Genomic DNA, 24180 nt, shown 5'->3' on the forward strand with positions numbered 1-24180 from the left:
ACTTGGATTAAGAGGTCCCCTCATAAATTAAAAAACAGCTTACATGAAATGAGTTCATCATTACGTAACGTCTTGATCCAATAATGCATTATCATGTGTAATTTTTTTTTTTCACATACAATGCACTATTAGACTAAGAGAACACAATAATGGCGAACTCATTCTATATAAGTGGGCGAAATGGGCATAAGTGATTCAACACTCCATATCCAGTTTTAGAATTATGGTTCTGTGGCGGATGACGCTTCACCACAATATCGAAAAATAATCATGCCTACACATAGTGGGCAGGTTCAATTCGTACTGATTTCTTTCTTTTTAACAACTAACTATTTAACTTATTAATGTTATCACTTTTACTAGCAAAAGTTACACTATGTTTGGATGAGGGAAATAAACTTGAAATTTAGATAAAAGTCAGAATTTATAAATTGACATACACCAATTCCCTTATTTGGATTCATAAATATAGAAATTTAGAATTTCCATGTGGAAAAAGAATTTGGAATTTTGGACCTTCAATTTCCAAGTTTAAATTTCATGTAAATATGTGTCATTTCCCAATTTCTATGATTGAGAGCTTAAAAATAACAAATTTCGTATTCAACTCCATTGTTTTTTTAGATTAACCAAACAAAAAAAATTCACAAATTATAAAAAATAAAATTCCGTCATTTCAATTTCTATCATTTTAAAATTTCTTAATAATCTTAAATTTTTTTATTCAAAGTTTTGTGATCACAAGAAAATAAAAAAGTTGGAGTAATGAGGAAGTTTCTAGAAAGTAGAGGGAAAATGGAAAAAGTGCAGAAACGTGGCAATACTCCAGCAGTTTCGTATATGAACACACACGCTCACACTCACACTCACACCTACACCTACTGAAAAAACCAGAAGGGGTGAAGAGGCAAATTCAATTAAAATCCAAAAATTTAAAGAAGAAAAAAACCCCAAAATAAACAGAAATCTCTGCCTCTTGGATCCTTGGTACATCATTTTCTCTGTTTCCGTTATAAATCTCTGCAATTTTTCACTAAACGCCATTTTTCCAGACTTGCAAAATACCCTGTTTCTTATTCAAAAGAAAAATGGTGGATCCTGACGTTGGTGGCGGTTCTGGCGGGGGAGACGGCGGTGGGAGGCCTTCCCTGCCATTTCCGTCCAAAACACAGTTGACAGAACCCAGCAAAAATCTAGAAGAAGCTGAGAACGAGCTTGATCGAGCCAAAGAAGAAGTGACTGAACTGAAAAAAGAGGATAAGGCGGTGACTTTTTCCGAAGGCAGAAACTTTGACCGGTCATTCTCTTCCTCTTCCTCCACCGCTCCGCCAAACCCAGCGGCCGAATTGCTAAAGGTGAAAGAAGAAACTGTAGATGTTGTGGTTGTGGATAATGACTTAGAGGGTGGAGATCATTGCAAGACCATCAACGGCGGCGGTGGCGGTGGTGATTTTGGGTCGCTTTCTTCGTCTTCTTCCATGGAGCTGCCTAAACCCATGGAGGGTTTGCGCGAGGCGGGCCCACCACCGTTCTTGAACAAGACGTTTCAGATGGTGGACGACCCGGAAACCGATTCGATCGTTTCGTGGAGTGATGCTCAGCAGAGCTTCATTGTTTGGGACTTGTACGAATTCTCCAGGACTCTGCTGCCCAAACACTTCAAGCACAACAATTTCTCAAGCTTCATCCGCCAGCTCAACACTTATGTAAATTTTCCATCTTTTTCTTCAAGTTTTTTTTTTTTTTTAATTACTTGACTTTTACTAATATACGAAGGAAAAAGGCTTTGTGGGAAAAGGCTTTGTTGTTGTTGTTTAATTACTTGACTTTTACTAATATACGAAGGAAAAAGAGGAGTTGGATTCACTTCAAATTGTACGCATGTTTCTGATTTTAATTTTCATTTGGGTAGTTAAACCCGAGTTTAGGTCAACTGGTCAGGGAGCGCGTCTGACGCATACTCTTGCACTCAAGTTTGAATCTTGTATATTAAAATAGTTTAGAATATCGTCTGAATAAAGCAAAAATGTTCATTCGGCTAGTATTTTTGCAAAATTGTGAATTTTTCCTCTGTGATTTGTTTGTTGCATGTCCATTTTTCTTCATCTAATTTGTAACCCTTTGTTTGAATGCTTATATAATTTTTGTCAGCTTAATTTTTTATGATTAAGTTTTCATAATCTTTGAGTTTTTGATGGATTTTGTTGAATATTATGTCTTTAGGGGTTCAGAAAGGTTGATCCGGACAGGTGGGAGTTTGCAAATGAAAGGTTTCAGGGAGGGAAGAGGCACTTGCTGAAGAACATCAAGAGAAGGCGCAGATACAACAAGAAGCCGAATATGGTCTCTGCCGATTCCCCCAAACCCGGGTTGGAAGCCGAAATTGAGTCCCTAAAGAAAGACCAGGACTTTTTGAGATTGGAAATCTTGAATCTCAGACAACAGCAAAAGTACTCACAGCATCAACTAACTGCGTTTCAACAACGAATTCATAGTTCTTTGTGTAAGCAGCAAAGGATGCTCTTTTTCCTCACCAAAACCGCTGTGAATCCCATCTCTGTGCAGCAGCTAATGCAGAAGAGAATGATAAAGAGAGAGCTGGACGGTGGTGATCTAGGCAAGAGAAGGAGATTGCCTCCGGCCCAAGGCATTGAAAGCTTTGATGAGTGGATAAATGACAGCCTCAGTTTTGATTGTAGAAACCAAGTTCAGGAAGAACCGGTGCCTATGCAAACTGCACTTGCTGAACAAATCTCAGAGGCAATCGCTTCCCAACAAAATGGAACCCCGTTATCATCTCCCATGGTTGATAAATCATGTAATGCAGGTCAAGATCTAAATCCTCGTGTCATGGCCGGAACAAGCAGCTCGGAGGATATGCCCTCTGCTTATGATGACATGTCCGATAAATTTCTGGAAGAAAATATAGTTTCCAATGATGAATGTGCACTGAACGACTCCAGTTTTTACCAAGAATTGGAGGATTTGATTGCCGAGCCGTGCGATTGGAGTGCATATGCGAGTAACTCCTTGGTGGAGCAAGCTGGCTGCATTGGCTGAATGCCTTGAATTTCACAGGTAGAATCTATCTTCTCTTCAATGTAATTGTGTTTGTGCTGTGACTGCGGATGAATATAATCTGCTTCGGGGTTTTTCGCTTCTACAGTAGGAATCGGAGAATGAAGATGCAACCACAGGTGAATCAAGAACTCCTTTATCTTGTAAGTGTTGTAAATATTTCTCTCCGGTGTACTGATATTGCACAGCTTGGTTAAGAACGTAAACTCTGTATGATATAAATATGTTCATTCTGTTCGTATGAGATGTCCGGAAATGAACACTGCTTAGCTACTTACATTCCTCTTTTAATTGTAAATCAAAGGGTAACGCAAATCGCATTTTGGTTTGACTTCTTACGTGTAAAGAGCCAAGTATTTTTTGGAACTGGTCTCATCTTCGGGACACAATTGATATATGCCCGTGACCAAGGGTGGGATCGGGGTCAAATTGGAGGAGGATAACTATTATTAGAGTTCAGAGACGGAAATGCAACTCGGGACATAGCCATTGCTACAAAATTCATCTCATACTAACCAAGAACATGATTACGATATTAACAAAGGAACATGATCTAACACAGAAATATGATCTAAATCGAACAGAAAACAAGCACGAAATCATCGCTACGAGAAGCTTTCCTATGAACATTCTAATAAGGGTAGTATTGCAAGAGATAAAACTTAGCTAGAACTTTCTGTTATTTTAGTTAGTTTAGTAGTTCTTTCATAAATGTATATATAAGCATCAAGTGTAATCTTATAGCAAAGGGAAATACAATCACATTTATATTTTTACTTCCCTCTCTACATTTCTCTCTCTCTAGATTCTATCATGGTTTCATCGCCATTTGTCTACCGACTCTCCCGATCCTAACCACTTCTGCACTGCCTTTTCGCCACCGCCTCTTTGCACAAACCCTAACCGCCATTGTTTCTCCATGGCAAACTCTTCATCTCCTTCCCTTGATATTGTTTCTCCGGCTAATTCCTCTGTTGCTTCCTCTCCATCATCCATTACGATTCAGAACATTGGTTCTATGGTGTCGATTAAACTCACTACTACTAATTACCCTACCTGGAGCGTTCTATTTGCTATGATCTTCCGGCGGTACAATCTCACCGGCATAATTGATGGATCTCAGGTGGCTCCGTCCAAATATTTGTGTGATTCTTCTGGAAATCGTACCTCAACGCTTAATCCGGCTTTTGTCAATTGGTATGAAAATGATCAGAATATTTTGATTTGGATAAATTCAACTCTCTCCGACTCTTTGATTCCTTATACTGTTGGAGTGTCTTCGTCTCGAGAACTCTGGGCTAAACTCAAATCAAGACTCGCGACGACGTCACAGTCTCACATCCATGAACTCTGATCTCGGCTTCGTTCTATAACCAAAGGTGATGCTTCTGCCGCTTCGTATCTTCAGTGAATCGAAGAAATTGTTGATGCTTTAGCCAGTGCTGGAGCTCCGATTGATGATTCTGAGTTGATCTCTATGATTCTTCACGGACTGCCTCCTGAGTTTGATTCCTTTGTTGATGCGATTCAATTTCGCATTGGATCCACAACTATTAATGAGATTCATGGTCTTTTACTGAGCAAAGAAATCCAGATTGAAAATCGCAAGAAATTCACATATGCACCAATTCAGGCATTCCACACTTCCACTGGAATTTTGCCTCTACCTTCTGAACCGCCAATGTCTCAGGCCTACATTGCTCAACATTTCTCTACCTCCACTCCTCCTTCAGGTCGTGGTTCTGATCGTAATTTTTCAAACCCTAGAAATTTTCAAAATCGTGGAAATTTCATAAAAAACAATCAGCGCACCGGTTTCAATCGCTCCAATAATCAGAGGTATAATACCAATCGTAATTCTCGATTCAACAATTCCGGCTATGCTAATTCTGGGCGAAGAATCACTTGTTAAATCTACAAGCAATTTGATCATGAAGCTATTGAATGCCCTCAACGGTTGAATCCTACCTTTGGCGCATCCTCTCATTCTGCATTCTGTGCTAATAACTCTACTCCTCAGCATTCATGGTTGCTTGATTCTGGTGCATCCTCACACATGACCAACTCCTATGCAAAGCTGCAAAATCCGGAATGTGACACTGGTCCTGAACAAGTATACATTGGAGATGGCAAAGGTTTGCCTATACTTCATCTTGGTTCCTATAATGTATCTACTTATTCTCACTGTTTTAATCTCAAGAATGTTTTACATGTTCCTGCTCTCAAGCAAGATTTGTTATCTGCCAACAAATTCATTCTTGATAACAATTGCTCAATACATCTATATCCTTTTCACTTTACTGTGAATGATCTTTCTACGGAGAAGGTGCTTTTTAACGGACATGTGCAAGAAGGCTTTTATCCGGTTCAAACTTCCATTGCTGCCAATCAACATGTGTTTGCAGCTTCATCCAAAGCATCTCAGGATATATGGCATCAAAGACTTAGTCATCATTCTTCTAGGATACTCAATAAGGTTGCATCTTCCTGTGGTTTTTCGTTTTCTACTGGTATAAATAAATCTTTGTGTTTCAACTGTGCAATGGGCAAATGTTCAAAATTGCCATTCAGTTATGTTTCTTGTTCTACAAGTAGACTTCTAGAGCTTATACACACAGACATATGGGGACCTTCACCAACAGTTTCTGTATATGGCTTTCGATATTACATCATCTTTGTTGATGATTATACAAAGTATTGTTGGTTATTTCCACTTACACATAAATCTGAAGCTTTCTTGGTCTTTACTCATTTCAAGTCTATGGTTGAGAATCTGTTGTGCAGTAAAATTGTTACTCTGATCTGGTGGAGAGTTTCTAAGTACTCAGTTTTCCAAATTCTTAAGGGATAATGGCATTATTCATCAACTTAGTTGTCCCCATACTCCGGAACAAAACGGATGTGCTGAAAGAAAGCATCGCCACATGGTTGAAATAGCACGAACTCTTCTTGTAGCCTCTAAAGTTCCTCATGAGTTTTGGGTTGATGCATTTGCCACAGCTATATATCTCATCAATAGACTACCTACGGCCCAACATTGTTCTCCATGGGAATCTCTTTTTCACAAACCACCAGAGTATACCTCTCTTAAGATTTTTGGGTGCCAATGTTCTCTCTCTCTAGATTCTATCACATTCTGCCTCAGGTCTGGCAGAAACTGTCTTATTTCTTGATGGTGATCGTACCACCATTAGACCTCACCACGCCTGTCGATGTGGACGACGACGAAGAAGATATTCCAGACCGATCGAACTCCGCCTTGTCCTTGTCGAATGCCTGGCTTAGTACTTCCTGGAGTTCCATGTACCTTCGTTTCTTCGTGAGCCGTAATTCTGGCGTGTCGTTCCCGGTGTATTGAATCTGTGATATGTCAACGCCGTCCATGATGTTATTCAGTAGTTCCGAGCAACGGGGAAAGAAGCGTTTCCCTATTTCCACTGTTCATAGAAACAGATAACGTGTTGGCAAAGCAATGAAAATTTTCAATGCCTGAAACTCGAAAGCTAAAATTACGGAAAAGGTAGCGGATGTGGGTTATGCCAGTTCGAATCACCTCCCCATAGATTACAGTAATTTAGAATAGCATCGTATCAAACAGAGTAAAGAAGCGATTGGAAAAATTTTGTGTTGTGAAACAAGATTTTACCAGCTCGAGATAGAGCTTGTAGACGGCTAAGGTGCTCTTCCTTGATTTTGAAGGGTGCCTCGTTTAAGTCCACCGTCATCCTCTGAGAGCTGGCCAGATCCTTCGGAAACTCAGAAGCATCGCCATCGATTTGGGTGATATCCATTACAACCTTGGCTTCCATGGGGAACAGATATCTTGCAAGTCCAACTGATAAGAAACAATCAATCAACAACGCAGTCAAATTTCATAAGCAAATGCAATCTAATGCAAGTTAAAAAGAAGAGCAAACCAACACTCACAGCAAGCGAAAACTACCTCTATTCTCAAGGTACAAAAGTTTCATGCGCAGATCATCGCCGGCCATAGCAAGCGAAAGCGAGGCTTCTCCAAGCAACGGATCCCTTCTTTCCGCTTGCTCCAAAATCTCTATGCACAAGCGATCATTGGAAGAAGACTTTCCCTCGTCATTAGACTTAAAAAAATCCGCAGCCCTGGTAAGCCGCTTAGTGATCTGCACAGCTTTCCTCCCATCCAGCGTAAGATCCGAAGGGCAAGCACCCTTCGTGAGAAGGGACACAATGATCTTAGGCTCCTTCCTCATCGCCGCAACATGCAGCACAGTGTACCCCCTCGGATTCCTACGATTAACATCTGCAATTCCAAGATCAAGCAGCTCCGTTGTGGTCTTTGCATTGCAGTACGCGACAGCGTAGTGCAGCACAAATGCGTCGTCGAGATTGGTATTCCCTTCTTTCAGCAGCATTCGCACCAACTCGACATCATCCGAATCCAAAGCCCTGTGTATCCTCTTGGTGTGTTTATCTGGGAAATGACTAGTACTAGCACTAGAGTTGAACTGTTGAGGCCTGTCCAAGCCGAGCGCCAGCCGGGAATCAATGATCTGCTTCACGGAGTGTTGTGGCAGGGCTTTTTCAAGAGTTACAACGTCGGCATCGGACTTCACTATCATCTCAACGCACCTCCCCGCCAATCTCTCGCAAGCTTTGCCGCACATGTTGGCGACGTACAGAACCACCATTATGTCATCTATGGCAACTTTCTCAAGAATATCTAGCAGATGCCTCTGAAAATTAATGATCAATACAAAACAAACTAACAACAAAGTTTCCAAAAGCTGATAAACGTCATTCACTATTATACACACGTATATAATATGTTTACGTTGTCAGATTGTAAATTTCGACCTTAGTTAACAATTTAAACTTCATTCACTATTATGTACGTATATAAACACTAAAAAGTATCCAAATGTTCATCCACCAAATTATCAGTGAACACATGTTTATGTTGTCAGACTGTGAATCTGAGTCGTTAATTAATCATGAAATGAGTATAGTATTAGTTGGACTAGTTATTAATTAATATAGTTCAAACTAATAGTATGACAACATGTCACGTAACGTATTTCTATGGCCTGTGAACCTCGACTTTCTATCGGACTAGTAACTAGTTCAAATTCACAGTCCGACAAAGTATGTCTCTTAACAAAGATTGTACTAACACGTTGTAGTGAAGTTTTTACCTGATAAAGAGAGACCAATTCAGAGATTTGAAAAGTTGCAGAAGCATACAGAACCTCCACCATGAAATCAACCACCGGCCGGCAAGCGACATGCGCGCAAGCGTCGTCCACGCAGACGCAAACGCCTTTGGGCAGCGACCTGAGCTTCCCGCTGTACAAATACCCCAAAACGGCGAGAAGCGCGTCCAGTCCGACGTCGTATTCCTTGGCGAGCTCCTTCAATTCAAACCGAGGAGCCGCAACCGACGACGACGACGCCGCTGCTGATGATCCCCTGTCCTTCGCCGAGAACACGTTCTTGAAAAACTCGCTCCTCGCAGACAGAACACAGCGGTGGACGGGAACTTCCCGGCCGGCGTTGACGACGATCTTGGCATCGGGGAAGTAGTCAAAGTCTGTGGAGTCGACAATCGATTCTAGGTTGTCGGAGAGGCGAGCAAGGGCGGAGATGTCGGGAGGGGGACGGTTGTGGGGTACTGGAATGCAGGAGATGTTGCTGCTGTTGGAGTGGCTGTTGCTAACGAAGTGATCGTCACCCATGTTCACTGTTGGGAAGACGAGAACTGAGTCGGGTGATGGAGTTAGTGAGTTGTTGGATTGATCAGGTCGAATCGGAATTGTTTAAATACACGAGTTTTGAAGTCAGAGGAGAGAGATGATCAACATCAGCATCAGCTGTGAACAGTGAACATGGGTGACGATCATTGAAAACAAAAACCCAATTACGCAAAAAATTGCTGATCAAAGTTCACTTTTTTAAAATTTGGTAACAATTAACAATTAACAATTTCTTGTTTGTCCATACGTAAATTGTGATCGGTCACAACACACAAGTCCAAGTTGAAGGATGCAAAAAAGTTGTATTGCGTTGGGACTGCGACGGATGAGAAGAATGTGCTTACCGTGTACAGTATTTCAAATTAATAACTCGCCGTGTTGCCGTTCTCGACCAGCTTCAATCATCGTCCATCCCTATACAGATAAGTTTCTTGACTTTGAAGTCGAATTTGCTGTTGCATGAGGGCATGGAAATCCGGATAAAAACGCCAATTTCGCCCTTCAGGGTTTTGGTTTTATGTCACCGATGGCATCATGCATGGCATCATTCGTGGTGTCGGAGTCTTCGGACGATCGTCATGACCACCGTTCTGCAGGCTTTGCTGGTTTATAATTTGGGAAAAGGATCCTCGCCGGATCCTTTTTATGAGGATCTCGGAGATCGTGTAATCATGTTTGTTCATCGTATATCGTGCGATCGGTTTTCGTTAAGTAATATTTATATTTAATTTAAAATTTAAAAATTATTTTGATCGCATAATGTACGATAAACGAATATAATTACATGATTCTCGAGATCTCCAGAAAAAAAAATCCGAGGATGACCCTTTTCCTATAATTTGCGCTTCCTTCTCTTTAAAGGCTTTTGTTTCTGAACTTCCACATACTCGTGAGTCGTGCCGATGTTTTTTGGACCTGACTTCTCTGCCCTCCTACTTCTCATACATTCTCATCATCTCCTATTTGTGCGGTCACGGTTAAGTCACGTCAACATTTTATATTACTATTGCTTTTTGTCTTATTATCTCTGTAAAAAAATCAATATAAAATGTTAACGTGGCTTAACCGTGATCGCACAAAATAGAAGAAGATAGGAGTGTATGGGAAGTGGAAGGGTAGAGAAGCCGCGCCCATGTTTTTTAGCACTAATTTATTGCTACAAAAGTAGTGGTGTAGCACTCTAGCTCTGCCGTATATAAAAGGCAAGGTCTCGTTGCCTTGTGAGGCCATTTTTTCATAAAGATTTGGAGGGAAGATATGGTAATTTTGGTTGAAGATGACATGGCGCTGGCAACCTCACCACGTGTGAGGTTCACAACAATCAATGGTCCTCAGCGAATGGCCGATTGATGCTCGTGAGATCCCCCATCTTGTTCCTATTTTGGTTGAAGATGAAGAGACATATCGGCCTCCTTTGGTTTGAAGGATCGAATTGGGTTGGATAACCGAACTATAATCAATATATGTTGAAATAAGATATGGATTTAACTTCTAATTTTTGCCCAAGTTAAAAGGCTTCAGGTGGATTAGCGTGGGAAGGAACCAATAAGTTTCCTTCACGACTCTACCTTCAACTTGGACAAAATTTAGAAGTTTGTATCCAATTTCTTCATTTAGCATACAATGAATCTAGTGAGTTATGCGATCAAATCCGATCATTGAGACCGAATGATAAGGATACAGAATGCACATAAATTCCATACAGAAACTTGAGTAATCAAATGATCTCACAATTTTGACACCGAATGAGGCTGATGTGATAAGGATATAGAATGCACATAAATTCCATAAACTTGAGTAATCAAATGATCTCACAATTTTACATGTATATCCTGATTTGTCATCTGGGCAGAAAAGAATGACGATGAAGCATCACAACTTGACAAAATATTCACCACTATTTCTTTGTTCCCATGAGGGGAGCACATCTTCTCCAGCCCTCTTCCTATTAAGTCCCAAACCCACCTTCCTTCTTAGGAGTGGAAACCGAAGTTTTCTCTTCTTTCTTGGGATGGATTGCTTCGAAAATGGCCTCGATTTCCTCTTTCGCTCTTTCAAAAACATTCGGAGCCTTGACATGATCAATTGGGATACTCTCGTCAATGTCATCACTCCTTCCATGAGTTTCTTTAGTATGATGCTTCGGTGACTTCTCAGGAGTTTCGTTATCATGATTCTTTGGCGAGTTTTCATGGTGCATCAATGTCTCAATCTTTTGCTTGGCTTTCTCAATCAAATTGGATGTCTTGGCATGATTTTCTGCAAACATCAACTGAGAACTAAGAAGACACTAACTTTGGCTTTTACGAGTCTTCCACAAACAACATTCAGCCAGCATGCCACAAAAGGAAAATATTTCTCTTCTTTTTGCAAAGTTTGACATAAAAACATGTGATTCGGAAAAGCAACATGAAAACAATCATGAGGACCTTAACAACTAGAATATTAAACTTAGAGTTTGCCGTAGAAGTTGGAACAAATAGTAATGGAGAATATCAAAGACTCAGAGGCAAAATTATATACAAACACAGAATAGTCTTGACCACAATCCATTAAAAACGAAGCCTGGGACGCTCAATAAAAGGAAGGAAAACAGGGTTACGATCGAGTTTTAAAACAACCAATTGATGAAACCCAATGTGATCGTCAAGGCAAGCATCGAGGACTACAAGGACAAGTACAGCGTATTGTTTCTTTTTACCCTTTATCTTCATAAAACAGCTAGTTCTACTAATGGAACCGATGCAGAAGTTCTGAGAAACCATCTCATACAAGCAACATTGTCATGATTTCATACCTGGTAGAGAATCAGCTTTTTCCTGTTTCTTCGAATCCTTTTTGCTTTCGTCCCTGCAATTAAACGAACAAACGCAATGAGGTGAAGATTTAAGCACATCAAAAGGCCAATTTCATCCTACGTTCAGATTGCCAATTTGTTCAAAGGGGCAAACTAAAACCAACATTTTTCCATACGTGGGAGACTCTTTCTTGGGATGGATTGCTTCAACTATGGCCTCAAACTCCTCCTTCGCCCTCTCGAACATATTCGGAGCCTTGACATCGTCCAGTGGGGTTTTCTCATCGATATCGTCACGCAATCCATGAGTTTCCTTGTGATCATGATGTATTTTATCAGTGTGCAACACTGCCCCCGTCTCATCCTTTGCTCTTTCAATCAAATTAGGCCCCTTTACTTCCTTATCTGTGACGAATTTTCGAGATTTACAAGAAATTCACCCCATTAATCAAACAATTAATCCTACGTTCTACACAAACACATTATAATCTGCAGAAATAATCGAATCCCAAACTCTAATTAGATCCAAAATATTCAATTTCCGCACATAATATCCAAAACCCACCACGAAAAAACCGATCTTTTCAATAATTCTTCGAGAAAAAAAAGAAGAAACTGAAAAATCAAACAAATGGGTTACGGGATTACAACGAGATTTAGATATCAGAGTGTTGGAAAAATCGTACCAGGTGGAGCTTGAGCTGGTCCAGGTTTGGATTCCGCCATTGGAGTTGCCTGTAAGAGAGAGAGATGGAGATGTAGAAGGATCAGTTGGCGAATGGAGAGGTTGAAGACACGTGAAAAACGAGGATCGAATCAAAACGCGCAAGATGGCAGCTTGGACGAAACAAAGGTTGGAACTTTGGGCCTACCCGTTAAGCCTATGGCGGCGGCTTGGACCCACTAAAACAGAAGCAAAGGTTGAAAAGGTTTCTTTTACGTATCTTTGTTTTGTTTTGTTTTTGTTTTAGTTTTTTTTTAGTTTATTCAATTTAAATGTCAAAATTAAACAAAAATGTACAATGACAGAAATATCGAAAGACATTTCTCTATATATGTACTTTTCCCTTTGAATAAAAAAACACACCACTTTTTTCGTTATTTAATAAGATGGTTGTTCAAATATCAAAAAATCGTATCAAAAACAAAATTTTTACGGTACATCTGAAACTCAAGCTTAAATATTAGGCAAAGGTTGATTCGTTTTCTCTCGCTCACACATTATGCAACAAAATAATAACTAAATCGGTTAAAAGCATTCAACTTGAACTTGAACTTGAAATTTCGAGTTCGCTTCTCCAATCCTTATATCAAAAAACACACAACTAAATATCCAAGCCCGGCAGGCCCAACCTAGTGAAAGCAGTAAATGGGTCTTTTATTACCCATTTGTTAGAGATATTTTTCATCTGCATAAAGGTGGATCCATGGACTTGGGTAATAGGTAAGATGGGCCCAACCTACTTCACCCACACAATGTGGGCCCGATTTTATTTTTTCTGTAAAATCCTTAAGGCCCAGTAAAGCAGCACCCATTTTCTTTTATTTTTCTCTATTTTTTTCTTAATTTTATTTTATTTTTCAATTTCATGGAGCCTTGGATATTTCCTGATAATATCGCATTTGGTGGGGTCAGTTTGACCACTCAAAATTGAAAAGTTGAAATTGAAGGCTGCAGACATCAACTTTGAAGCCCTACCTTGTAGGTCTAGCAAAAACCAATAATATCTTCAACTTCTGCATAAATTATCCTAAACTCGATCCTTTTGCAGGCTGCATTATTGTAAAAATACTTTAAAATTTGAATTTCTTCAGCACATGGTCCGTGCATACATATGTGTGTGTGTGTGTGTGTACGAATTGAGGTTTCTTGAAACTTGGGTGCGTTGTGGGCTGCTAAGTGAAATGAATAGTCAAACCTAATTTTCTTGAATTTCAATTCTCCTATAATTTCTCGGTATCTTCTTTTTTTTTTTTTTTTTTTAGAGTGACAATGTTATAGGGTTAAATAGTTATTTGTTGGTAGCATAAACTAATTTTCTTGAATTTCAATTGACATGAAATTTCTCAATATCTTATTTTTTTTATGAGTCCGACAACATTACAGGGTTAAATAGTTATTTGTTAGGGTAAAAGAGAATCGATAGAGATCAACCATGTATCAAAACGCATAAGCATAATTACTTTTAAATAAATACAAGAAAATAAATTGTACTTAGTAACTTAGAGTGGGCTCAACCTTCTTCTTATGGACAAATTTTTCAATATGTTGGGAATATTAGCCGATACACCAAGTATTATAGTATAAGTGGTTAATTTTGTTTTCTTTAAAGTATCTAACTGCTTATATTATGAACACTTGTGCATGTCGTGTTTCCGCATACTGAATAATCTCTACTTCTTATGGACCATGACCCCATTACATATTTTTAATTTTTTTTTCCTTTCTGTTGGCATTTTTTTTAGTTTATGACTTGAAAATAATGCTGTCAAATTCTCATAATAATACAACAACAGAAGGTGGTTGGAAATTCTAGATATTTATTTATGAGACTGAAAATCTAGATATTTATTTATGGTTTAGGGATCTCCATCATCAGTAGCCAAAGAAATTTAAATTAGAATATAAAAATGAAGCACAAATGATGATCCATTAAGATCCAAAAACTATTGGATGGGCGTTACCGTGTGAGGCTGTGCATGTATGCCACTATGCAAAATTCATTAAATGTAATGTAAGTATAATGTTTTCATATAAATTAATCCGTAGTTAAAAATGTGATGTAACTGAAAAGTAGAATTCTAGGACTTAGAGATCAAATCCTCATAGGTCGGTGTTACCTTTAATGTGAAAAAAAATCATCATGATTAGTATAAATAAAATTACAACATCAAATGATGAGGACACAATTCTCACACTTGAAGGCTTCTCTCTCTCCGCCGCCCTCTCTCTCACACTTCTATAATTAGTTCCATAACACTCCCAAGCCTAACATTACATATATACTAGATATGTCTTGAAATGTTGGGAAAACTACACAAACACTATGTGGAGTGGATTATTAGGTTTTGCACAATTTTACCACTTCAAAAACTGTTTTTGGTAATTTTATTGCATAATTTTTAACTTTTTTTTGTACAAACATACCATTTATGTTAAATTTCGTTAAAACACAGTGTGCCATGTTCTTTGATGCTTTTTTAAACGCACTTTATCATTTCATATACAGATGACTTAGAAGTCAGAATTGTGTTTATACAGCTCGCCTAAGCCAAATGAAGTCGACCAAGACCTATATTGATGAGGATCTATAAGTTCTTATTCTGACTTGTCTAGCGATCATGAAGTATCGGAAATTCCTTAAAAAAAACACCGATATTCGATAGCTTCTGAATGAAATTTGAAAGTGATAATCCACACCTAAATATTAAATTATCTTGAAAGAACAAAATATTACATGAAAAGGCATATGATAAATCGATCAACCGACAGTTTGGGGGCTGAGCAACTTGTAATATTTGATCAAAACGCGTGGCAAAAACATGGATTGAGAACGTTGACAAAAATGATTAAGATTAATTAATTATGATTAATTAATTAAACTATTAAACCATCAACCATGCAACGCTGTTACGCAGCAAGTAGATGAAGAAATACACGTCAGCACTGAGATGAGCCATCATATACCTATACAGCTGTTGGCGGGAACTAGGGACAGTCGACAGAGGAATAATAAACGAGGACATCTTCAACGCAACAGGAATTTACGTAAATACCCATCATACACCTTCTGGGAAATTTTGAGATTGACTGGATAATTGGATCCGTTTGACCATTTTTGTTCAACCGTTTTTATTTATTTTATCCGAAGAACAAATATTCTGTTAGATTTGAACCGTACGGTAAGTCAATATGTCGCGTGCATACGAGAGTGGGTCTTGGTGAAGGAACTGGATCCTCTCCGATCCACACATCATGAGCTTGCTAAGCAGGTGATCCGGTTCGTTGAAATTTAATCAAACAGTTACAATTATTATAATTTTTAGAAGGTCAACTATTTGTAACCGTTGAATCAAATTTCAACGGGCCGGATTGCCTGCTTAGCAGACTCATGATGTGTTAAATTTTTTAAATATATTGTTATTTCTTCAACTTTGATAAAAAGGTTGTGTTTTTTATTGTGTTCAGGTCGTTTTTGTGTCATATTGATTATTTTAATAGGTTGTACTTATTATTTTAACAGGTGATCCATGATGACCCGAGTTGTTTATGCAAGAAATTGACATGCCTAATGTTTAAATCTGGAAAATAATATCTTATTTAGTTTTTAACGGGTGACCCGATAACTGCCCGATGTGTTAAGAGGTACTAGATAATAACCCAACTCGTTAACAGGTTGATTTGAACCTGTTATGCTCGTGTCGTTTCGTGTCTGGTTAATGAATCGTACAAGAAATCGCAAGACCTATTCACTGTACATGAATAATTGTGTTTTTGTTGTTGCTTGTGTAGATAGAATTTACATGAAGAATTTACGAGTTTTTCTTTTTTGAGGAATTTTGACGATACAAAGAATTATTTAATACTCAAGTCGTTACTGTTTGTATAATTGTCATCTAAGAGATCGTCTTGAATAATATTAAAAGACACCTCAAATCATCAAGAGAGCGTGTTGAATAATATTAGAACACCTCAAACCACTAAACTAGATCAAGAGAACTTCAACATACCTATGCATTTTTAATTATCGAATACAATGACAACGTTGATAATTAAGATAAATAATTCTATAAAATATATTTGTAGGTCAGACGAATATGTATATTTATGAAAAATAATTATAAAATAGATTGTGTATTTTACTAATGAAAGTGATAACTAGTGTCATTAAGAAAATGACAACAATTTGTTAATAATATATACCTCCCAATCATCAATAGTACATTTGTTAATTAAGTTGGAAGTCTAATACATAAGTACACAGTACATTTTGTAAACGTAAAGTCAATTGATTGGGGTTCTTCTGTCGTTTAAGTGTTTTTTATAATCGTGTTATATTTAGCTGACGCATTTTCTTTAATAAGATGTTGTTTTTGCGCATATTTTTCATGCGAGAGCTATAATTTGACTTCTTAAGCTCTTCTTTGTATCATCTTATAACGCTTCTTTCATTTTAATTGAGTTGCATAACGTCCAACTAGTATTATAAAAAGAAATTTTGAAGTGTTAAAGTCAAAGTTTTTGTTATATTGCATGCTAACTGTGATTTCGTGAGAATGATCTTTTTTGCTGTCTCGTGTCATAATTTGTTTTTTTTAACAAACGATAGCGTTAATAAGTTAAATTGTTAAGTGTTAATAAGAAAGGGAGTAGTGGAGATTTTTTTTTTTTTATTATTATTTTTTTGAAGGCAGTAGTGGAGATTGAAATAGCACCAAAATGCATAAGCATTTTTTATTTTCGCCACTACGGTAAAACGTCATCTGCATAATATATTTATTTATAGTTGTCAATTTAAATTCCATGGAATAAGCATCGTGACCTTTAGGGTTCAACGACCATTCTAAAGTCCACTATTCTTCTTAATTTTGTATGTTTTAATTTTTGGAATAAAGGCCGCCATGCAAGTTGTAATTGAACGCCAACAAAACCTCTGGACCTGTTTAAGTTATTGTCGACTTTGTACGTGTTGTCGAGGGAGAGAGAACCAGTCTTGCAACTAGTGATTTGTATGTTTTATAGTATAATGAAATATACTTTGTTTGTATGTTTTATAGCCATAGTCACGTGATGAGTCATCTATAAATAATGAAATATACTTTGTTTGTATGTTTTATAGTCACGTGATGAGTCATCCATACATAACGAAATATACTTTGTTATAAATTCAATTTTCTTGTTGTTCATGGGCGTGGATCATTAAGGTGCTGTTTGAAAATTATATTGTTTCCAGTTTTCAGTTTTTTTAATTGAAAACTCATTTTGTTACTATTTTCAATTTTCAAATAAATAAAAGCGGAAAACCAAAAAATGAAAATTACTTTGCTTTCAAAATTCAGTTTTTAGTTTTTATTTTTTTAACTTAAATATTTACCAAACGAAGGTTTTAGATTTGATTCTAACCAAAAATGAATTTGAACCACATTATTACTAGTCTATTATGAGGCTAAACCCATCATCTCCCTGTAGATAATATCGTTTGTTAAAAAAAATAATAATTTACCAAATGAATTTTCAGTTTTCAAAGAAATAAAAACTGCAAGTAAAATTGTTATCAAATGACTTTTTGAGTTTAGGTTTATGGATGCCTCGACTCTTTGAGATGATTGGGAAAGATTGCATTGCATTTTGTTGTTTGACAAGCAAATTGAATCAATACATCGATTCCTTGATCTTGACTTTTGACTCGATCTCTGTTTATTTGGACTCACTGTGTCTATGTGTAGTTGTCAAACACGTCTCTTACGCATCACAATTCAAAGGCAACACTCTCGTGGACAAATTTCCCTATGCCAATTTCCACATGCTCCTCTTCCTCTACATTTTCTTCTTAATTTTCTAGGTACATTCTCATTGCACGTCGCTTTTCGTCTACTGGTATTTTTCATTGCGTTATCTGCTAATGTGCACCACTTAATCCAATACTTGTATGAAAGTATGTATTACGTTTGGCAAAATACGTTTGATTGCAAAGATTTCAAATCTTCTACTATTCTCTTAATACGTAGTATACGTACATTACTCGTTAGAGGGTTTTACTCCCCAACTTGATTGTTATTGATCTTTGAAGGGTGACAAAAACTATTTGACGAGACATTTATAATAAAATGTTTCGTTATTATCTTGTTTTACAGACGTATACGTATTCACATTTGCTAAAATGAATGTGTTTCTTCCATACACTCGAGTTTGAATCACGCTCCATTTAGTTTGTAATATTGTTTGTGTGATAAATCATCTTTCAAACCCTAATATTTAACCACAACAAGTACATCTTCGGGTTTGGAACTTTGGCGGACAATGGCGCCACCAACAACTTGGAAAGCCATCACTTCAATTCCCGGTAAAATAAGGGCAATATGGTAAACTCGATGAGTCCGTGGAAGGAGGGCATAAAAGCAGTGACAACAACAACCAACCGTAAGCAACAACAAACTTTCAATCCAATAACTCCAACAGAAGAGGCGTGTCGATGACCGTAGCCATGGACGAACGAGATTGAATTTTGCAGGGCCCCCCCCAATCCAACTTCTTAATTGATTGTTGACTGATGAGATTATCATAAAAAGCACACAAAAATCCCAGTTGCTGTAGAGTTAACAGCACGTACGTGTTCCCCTTGGAAAAAAAGCACTTCTGTGTATTTTCACGGAACCCCCTCTCCAAGCTTACTTTATTTGACCGCCAAATCTCTCTCTCTCTCTCTCTCTCTCTTTCTCCCCTCTTTCTCTCTCCACAGCTCCATGTAGCTCTATAAGTGGCCTGTTCACATCTGTGAGAAGCAGTTTATAAGTGCTTTTTTCTCAAGCTTTGAATAGATCAAACCAACTCGTGGGGTTTGAACCAAATAAAATAAAAAAGGGAAAGAAAACTCAAACGTTGAATACAGAAAACTTTCACCCACCTTTCTCTCTTCTGTCTATCTTCCAATTCCACAGCAACCAAAAAGCCCAAAACTTTTTGGTTGCCCTTGAATTCAAAGCGTTCGTCTTTTTCCAAATTTTCCATCTTCCAAGTTTCCAATTCCGTCGTTTTGACACGTATTCGAAGGAGACCAGTGGGAATAGTTGTTTGTTGTTTGAGGTATATATATATATATATATATATATAGCAGTCAGACTCAACTCAAATCCCATCTCCCAATTCCATTCATTATCTCTTTGGAGTTTCGAAATTTCAAAAGCACTTTTTAGGACTTTGTGAAAATCCCATTTCAGGTTAGGTAATGATTCATCCCTCAAATCTGTTAACAACCCAGGTTGTAGTTTGATTAAATTTAATTGGATTTTGTTTAAATCTTTGGTGGTTTCAAACTTTCAATCTTTAGTCTAATACAGATTTGTATGTTCTTATTAATTAGCAGGTGACGATTTTGCGCCTTTCGACTTGAACTTGATAGAGAAATTCTTATGGGTTTATCCCTCTCACTTCTTGCCTCAGCCTGGGAAGAAATTGTGAAGCACAGATTCTTTCAATTGACCTACAACATCAGTTTAACTCCCAGAGATGGAGGACCACAAGTTACTCTAAGAACACACAGCTTCAAGAGTGAATCCGAATCCTTGGCAGTTATTTCAGACAGTTCGAGCAAGTCGGGCATTACCAATTCGAATCGCTTGAGGGAAAGCAAACCCGAAAACGTGATGCTCGACAGGAATCTTTCGTTTAAGGGTCTTGTGCAAGATAACCAAGACATGGGGTTAGAGTTCTGTAAAGGCAAAAATGAATTGAAGCACAAACCAATGCCTGCACTTGCTCTGCCTGAACCGGCGATTTTGTTTACGCCAAGGCCGGTTAGCGAGCTTGATGCTGCTGCTGTTAAGCTTCAGAAGGTTTACAAGAGTTACCGGACCCGAAGAAACCTTGCTGATTGTGCTGTGGTGGTTGAGGAGCTCTGGTGAGTCTTTATGTAATTTCTTGCCATTGATTTGATCAGTTTTTCAATTTTTTTTTATACGGTTTGATTAATTTTGGTTGTTTTGAATACTTTAGGTGGAAGGCATTAGATTTTGCAGCTCTGAAGAGGAGTTCTGTGTCATTCTTCAATGTTGAGAAGCCGGAAACTGCTGTTTCGCGGTGGGCGAGGGCTAGGACTAGAGCAGCCAAGGTTGGAAAGGGTTTGTCCAAGGATGAGAAGGCACAAAAATTGGCTCTTCAACACTGGCTTGAAGCGGTAAGTTCTTGCGAAAACTCAACAACATTTTATCCGACCTTAAAAAAATGATGATTTTTCGTGCTTATTTGAAAACATTACGGGATTCATGATCTAACATTCAGATGTTTCTTGATGTTTTATGCAGATTGATCCACGACATCGGTATGGACACAATTTGCACTTTTACTATGACATCTGGTTTGAAAGTGAGAGCAGCCAACCTTTCTTCTACTGGTAAGTAGTAATGTTTTTATTGTTCCTGTGTTTCCGAGATGATTTCCATGTCAATTACTGATCAATTTGTGTAATGTAGGTTGGATGTCGGAAATGGGAAAGAAATAAACATCGAGAAATGCTCAAGGGCAGTTCTTCAACGTCAATGCATCAAGTATCTTGGACCGGTTAGTCCTACACCTAAACCTCGAATTTCGTTACAACCAACGTAAAATGCTTGTTAATTGCATACTTAAGTGTGTTTTCTTTGTGCTTGCAATATTTTCAGATAGAAAGAGAAGCATATGAAGTAGTAGTCGAAAATGGGAAGCTTTTATACAGGCAGAGTGGGGTGCTTGTGAGCACAAATGAAGGTTCCAAATGGATATTTGTCCTCAGCACAACAAGGTCTCTGTATGTTGGTCAGAAGAAGAAGGGTCAGTTCCAACATTCAAGTTTTCTAGCAGGTGGTGCCACCACTGCAGCCGGAAGATTGGTTGCCCGTGACGGGATTCTTGAGGTACGGAATTTACCCCTGCACGCGTGTGAGCGCGGGCCAAGAGGCTAGTAATACGTTTGTGTGTTTTCTTATAGTCCAAGTAACTTCTATGTCATGTCTTAAACTTAATTTCAACTGTTATTTCAGGCTATTTGGCCATACAGTGGTCATTACCACCCAACAGAAGAGAACTTCATGGAATTTATCAGCTTTTTAGAAGATAATCACGTCGACCTCTCCAATGTTAAGGTAAATGTTTCGTGTTTGTTTTCTATCCAATAAGTATTGTTGATGAAGTTTGAACTCAGAACTTTGTTAGACCTAATGGTCGCGGGTGTGTGCTCGTTTGTTAAGGTTCTTTAACTTATATTTCTCTTGATTTTCCACAGAGGTGTGCAGTTGATGATGACTTCTCTTATACGAAGACCACTGAAGGGGAATCAACAAAGGAGGGTTCATTCAAATCGACCGAATCCGACGGTGCAAACAAAACTGACTTGGCCAGCAAGGCTCCAATCACAACCGTTCAAGAACAAACTAAGAAGGTTGACAGTGCCAATGCCAAGCCACCAGTTTTTGACATGCCCAGGCGCTTGTCATGCAAATGGACAACAGCAACCGGACCCCGAATCGGGTGTGTTCGGGACTACCCGACCGAACTACAATCCAGGGCACTTGAACAAGTTAACCTGTCTCCTAGAGTCGGTCCTGGGCCGTCGGTACGTTATGGCCCAATTCCTTCTCCAAGGCCTAGCCCAAAGGTCAGGCTCTCACCCCGGCTCGCATATATGGGCCTCCCTAGCCCAAGGACCCCAATCGCCGCTGCCAACTAAGCTCGCCGAAGGGCACAGTATGTTCGTGGGCTGGAGTTAGTTACAGTAGGTTAATAATGGGCCGAAGAAGCCGTACCTGGTGGGTAGTCATCGTGCCAGAAGAATGGTGGGCCTTTTGCTAAGCCCAATAAGGATGAGTTAAGGGGACTAACCCAATTTTTTCGTTCCTTTGATTCTTTCATCAAGTTTATTTTGAAGTCATTTAATTTTTTTGTACATGCCTTGACTAATCCAAATTGCAATTTTTTTTTTAAAATTTTGTACCGATTTAATTCATGTAATCTTGGGTCGGGTCGGGTTCAATTTATTCATTATTTGTATACCGGAAGTCGAGATCAGTGAATAATACTATGATATTCAAAAGTTCATCCAAATACTAGAGTAAATTTACACGCTACTTTAGAGAGAAATTTTCAGACTATATTATGTATGTGATGTCACAACTGATGATTGAATTTATTTTTTAAATTATTAAAAATAAGTTTAATTATTAATTGTCATATCATGTGGTTTATATATACGTGTCTCACATATTACGTTGTATTTGTTCTCGTTTCACATATGTTACTTATGCTATCTTATATATAAAGCCGGCAGGGCAACGAATAGTAATTTTTGGGGTCACAAGCTTTACCAAGAAAATTGAACAATTTTTTTTTAAAAGCTGCCTAAAATAATGCAGGGGTACTTTCGTCATTTTAACAATGTTTTTTTTAATAATAATTTTTTTAATTAGTACCTCACAATATGCTAGTAATAATGTGATCCTATCAATTGTTCATTAAATATTATTTTCTCTATTTTTAAACACGTTCAACACATTTTAATAGGCGTGTAATGCCGGTTATAAAAAAAGTATTTTGCACATGCATAATTTTGTGATTAAATTAGTTGTCAAATGATTGTTTTTTCTTTTCTTTTGAACAAATGATATTATCTACATTAAGGGGAAGGAGATGAGCTTAGCCTCACAATGTGTTAGCAATAATACGATTCAATCAATTGTTTATTAAATATTATTGTTTTTATTCTTAATGTAAATTCAATAGAATGTAGATGGTAATTGAAAGACCGATTTATTATGTGAATTCAGCTGTTTTGATTGGTTTATGAGGAGTTTCTTCTAGCATGATCTAAGATTATTTATTTACTTCCAATATTTGACTTTCCTTTTATCAATCCACGCATATAAACACATTTAAAAAATGAAAGTCGTACGTAGCAAGCCCTGATTTAAAAATCACACTCATGCATGAAGGCTAGTGCTATTTTAAGAGAGAAAATAAGCATTTTGCTTACTTAAATTCCAGTATCATTTATGCCATATCTCACCGTACCCCACCCCCCTCCGGGGGGCTTCTCTCTCCTGCTGATGTTAAGACTCAGTGGTGTACGAGCTCATTCATAACCACCCCGGGGGGGGCTTCTCTCTCCTGTTGATGTTAAGACTCAGTGGTGTACGAGTTCATTCATAACTGTAGGGTAGCCAATGTTAAGACTCCTACCGACGCTTGTAGGGACAAATTTGCAGATATAGTACGATATTTGTGCAAACTTGTACGGCAAGGAAAAGAAATGGCATTCGCCATCACATGTCAATATGTCATGCATCCTCTATATACTATGCAGTATATATAGCAGTAGCTGCATGCAGTCTATCTGTCTGTGTGTGTCGAGGCCTGCGTTTCTGGGGACTGCATCTGCATGCATGTGGCGATTTACTAGTTTTCTTTCGCAATGTCCTATTTGACTTCTTTTTTGGGGTTTATAACTCGATAGGATTATTGGCGGAGGGGAAGACCACAGCTTTGGATTTACGAGTAACCAACTGAGTTACAAATCCTGCTTGATATGCTATATACATAATACATGTTATGCTTCATTCATACACTAAATTCATAAATCAAATTTATGTTTTTATGCGAGTACAAGCAGGGCGGAGTCAAATATTTAATAGTGTTGGGCTAAAAATTTTCCGTTTTCCATCTAAAGTGACTTGTGGACCTGTTCTAATTTTCACTAATTGGATGAACTTCATAAGAATATATCTCCGAAAAATTCCTTTACCAAATATTCCACCCTTGTGTACAAAAAAACTTAGTTGGCATAAAAAAAAGTGCACACACTTGTAGAGGCAGATTCATGATTTTAACAT

The 24180-nt window shown here is 38.0% G+C and overlaps 4 protein-coding genes across 9 annotated transcripts; 2 read left to right on the top strand and 2 right to left on the bottom strand.

Moving 5' to 3' along the window:
- Positions 1-867: 867 nt before the first annotated feature.
- On the top strand, positions 868-3319 carry LOC103450545 (heat stress transcription factor A-2-like). Of its 2 annotated transcripts, XM_008389921.4 has the most exons (3): positions 868-1706; positions 2224-3078; positions 3167-3319. In XM_008389921.4, the coding sequence occupies exons 1-2, from the start codon at positions 1089-1091 to the stop codon at positions 3058-3060; spliced, it is 1455 nt and encodes a 484-aa protein (XP_008388143.2). In that variant the 5' UTR covers positions 868-1088; the 3' UTR covers positions 3061-3078; positions 3167-3319. The 2 variants fall into 2 exon arrangements, with proteins under 2 accessions (XP_008388143.2, XP_008388138.2); XM_008389916.4 differs by having other exon boundaries at positions 2224-3319.
- Positions 3320-5299: 1980 nt separating this feature from the next.
- Positions 5300-8912, bottom strand: LOC103453259 (BTB/POZ domain and ankyrin repeat-containing protein NPR1). Its single transcript, XM_008392806.4, has 4 exons — positions 8250-8912; positions 7022-7790; positions 6725-6913; positions 5300-6515 (listed from the first exon to the last, which is right to left on the bottom strand). The coding sequence occupies exons 1-4, from the start codon at positions 8787-8789 to the stop codon at positions 6241-6243; spliced, it is 1773 nt and encodes a 590-aa protein (XP_008391028.2). The 5' UTR covers positions 8790-8912; the 3' UTR covers positions 5300-6240.
- A 1628-nt stretch (positions 8913-10540) lies between these two features.
- LOC103450530 (uncharacterized) lies at positions 10541-12640 on the bottom strand. Of its 2 annotated transcripts, none has more exons than XM_008389898.4 (4): positions 12291-12640; positions 11769-12009; positions 11605-11657; positions 10541-11066 (listed from the first exon to the last, which is right to left on the bottom strand). In XM_008389898.4, exons 1-4 carry the CDS (start codon positions 12328-12330, stop codon positions 10756-10758), a joined length of 645 nt encoding a protein of 214 aa, XP_008388120.2. In that variant the 5' UTR covers positions 12331-12640; the 3' UTR covers positions 10541-10755. The 2 variants fall into 2 exon arrangements, with proteins under 2 accessions (XP_008388120.2, XP_008388128.2); XM_008389906.4 differs by having other exon boundaries at positions 11781-12009; positions 12291-12450.
- A 6280-nt stretch (positions 12641-18920) lies between these two features.
- LOC103450521 (IQ domain-containing protein IQM1-like) lies at positions 18921-22399 on the top strand. 4 transcript variants are annotated; one of them, XM_070807075.1, is made up of 8 exons: positions 18921-19583; positions 19689-20222; positions 20318-20498; positions 20626-20714; positions 20794-20881; positions 20983-21213; positions 21340-21441; positions 21582-22399. In XM_070807075.1, exons 2-8 carry the CDS (start codon positions 19735-19737, stop codon positions 22023-22025), a joined length of 1623 nt encoding a protein of 540 aa, XP_070663176.1. In that variant the 5' UTR covers positions 18921-19583; positions 19689-19734; the 3' UTR covers positions 22026-22399. The 4 variants fall into 4 exon arrangements, with proteins under 4 accessions (XP_070663176.1, XP_008388108.2, XP_070663173.1 ...); XM_008389886.4 differs by having other exon boundaries at positions 18930-19547; XM_070807072.1 differs by having other exon boundaries at positions 19098-19547; positions 19686-20222.
- The last annotated feature ends 1781 nt before the right edge of the window (positions 22400-24180 follow it).

The sequence above is a fragment of the Malus domestica genome, chromosome 02 (assembly GCF_042453785.1).
Source record: "Malus domestica chromosome 02, GDT2T_hap1".
NCBI lineage: Eukaryota > Viridiplantae > Streptophyta > Magnoliopsida > Rosales > Rosaceae > Malus > Malus domestica.

Excerpts from the sequence above, each read along its gene's own strand:
- LOC103450530 (XM_008389898.4), bottom strand. The coding sequence starts at position 12,330 with ATGGCGGAATCCAAACCTGGACCAGCTCAAGCTCCACCTG. Across the intron at positions 11,658-11,768 it reads TCTCCCACGTATGGAAAAAT|GGACGAAAGCAAAAAGGATT; the intron begins GTTGGTTTTAGT and ends GTTTAATTGCAG. Across the intron at positions 11,067-11,604 it reads AAAAGCTGATTCTCTACCAG|AAAATCATGCCAAGACATCC; the intron begins GTATGAAATCAT and ends TGATGTTTGCAG.
- LOC103450545 (XM_008389916.4), top strand. The coding sequence starts at position 1,089 with ATGGTGGATCCTGACGTTGGTGGCGGTTCTGGCGGGGGAGACGGCGGT. Across the intron at positions 1,707-2,223 it reads TCCGCCAGCTCAACACTTAT|GGGTTCAGAAAGGTTGATCC; the intron begins GTAAATTTTCCA and ends TTATGTCTTTAG.
- LOC103450521 (XM_070807075.1), top strand. The coding sequence starts at position 19,735 with ATGGGTTTATCCCTCTCACTTCTTGCCTCAGCCTGGGAAGAAATTGTG. Across the intron at positions 20,223-20,317 it reads GTGGTGGTTGAGGAGCTCTG|GTGGAAGGCATTAGATTTTG; the intron begins GTGAGTCTTTAT and ends TGAATACTTTAG. Across the intron at positions 21,442-21,581 it reads TCGACCTCTCCAATGTTAAG|AGGTGTGCAGTTGATGATGA; the intron begins GTAAATGTTTCG and ends GATTTTCCACAG.
- LOC103453259 (XM_008392806.4), bottom strand. The coding sequence starts at position 8,789 with ATGGGTGACGATCACTTCGTTAGCAACAGCCACTCCAACAGCAGCAAC. Across the intron at positions 7,791-8,249 it reads AATTGGTCTCTCTTTATCAG|AGGCATCTGCTAGATATTCT; the intron begins GTAAAAACTTCA and ends ATTAATTTTCAG. Across the intron at positions 6,914-7,021 it reads TTTGTACCTTGAGAATAGAG|TTGGACTTGCAAGATATCTG; the intron begins GTAGTTTTCGCT and ends GTTTCTTATCAG.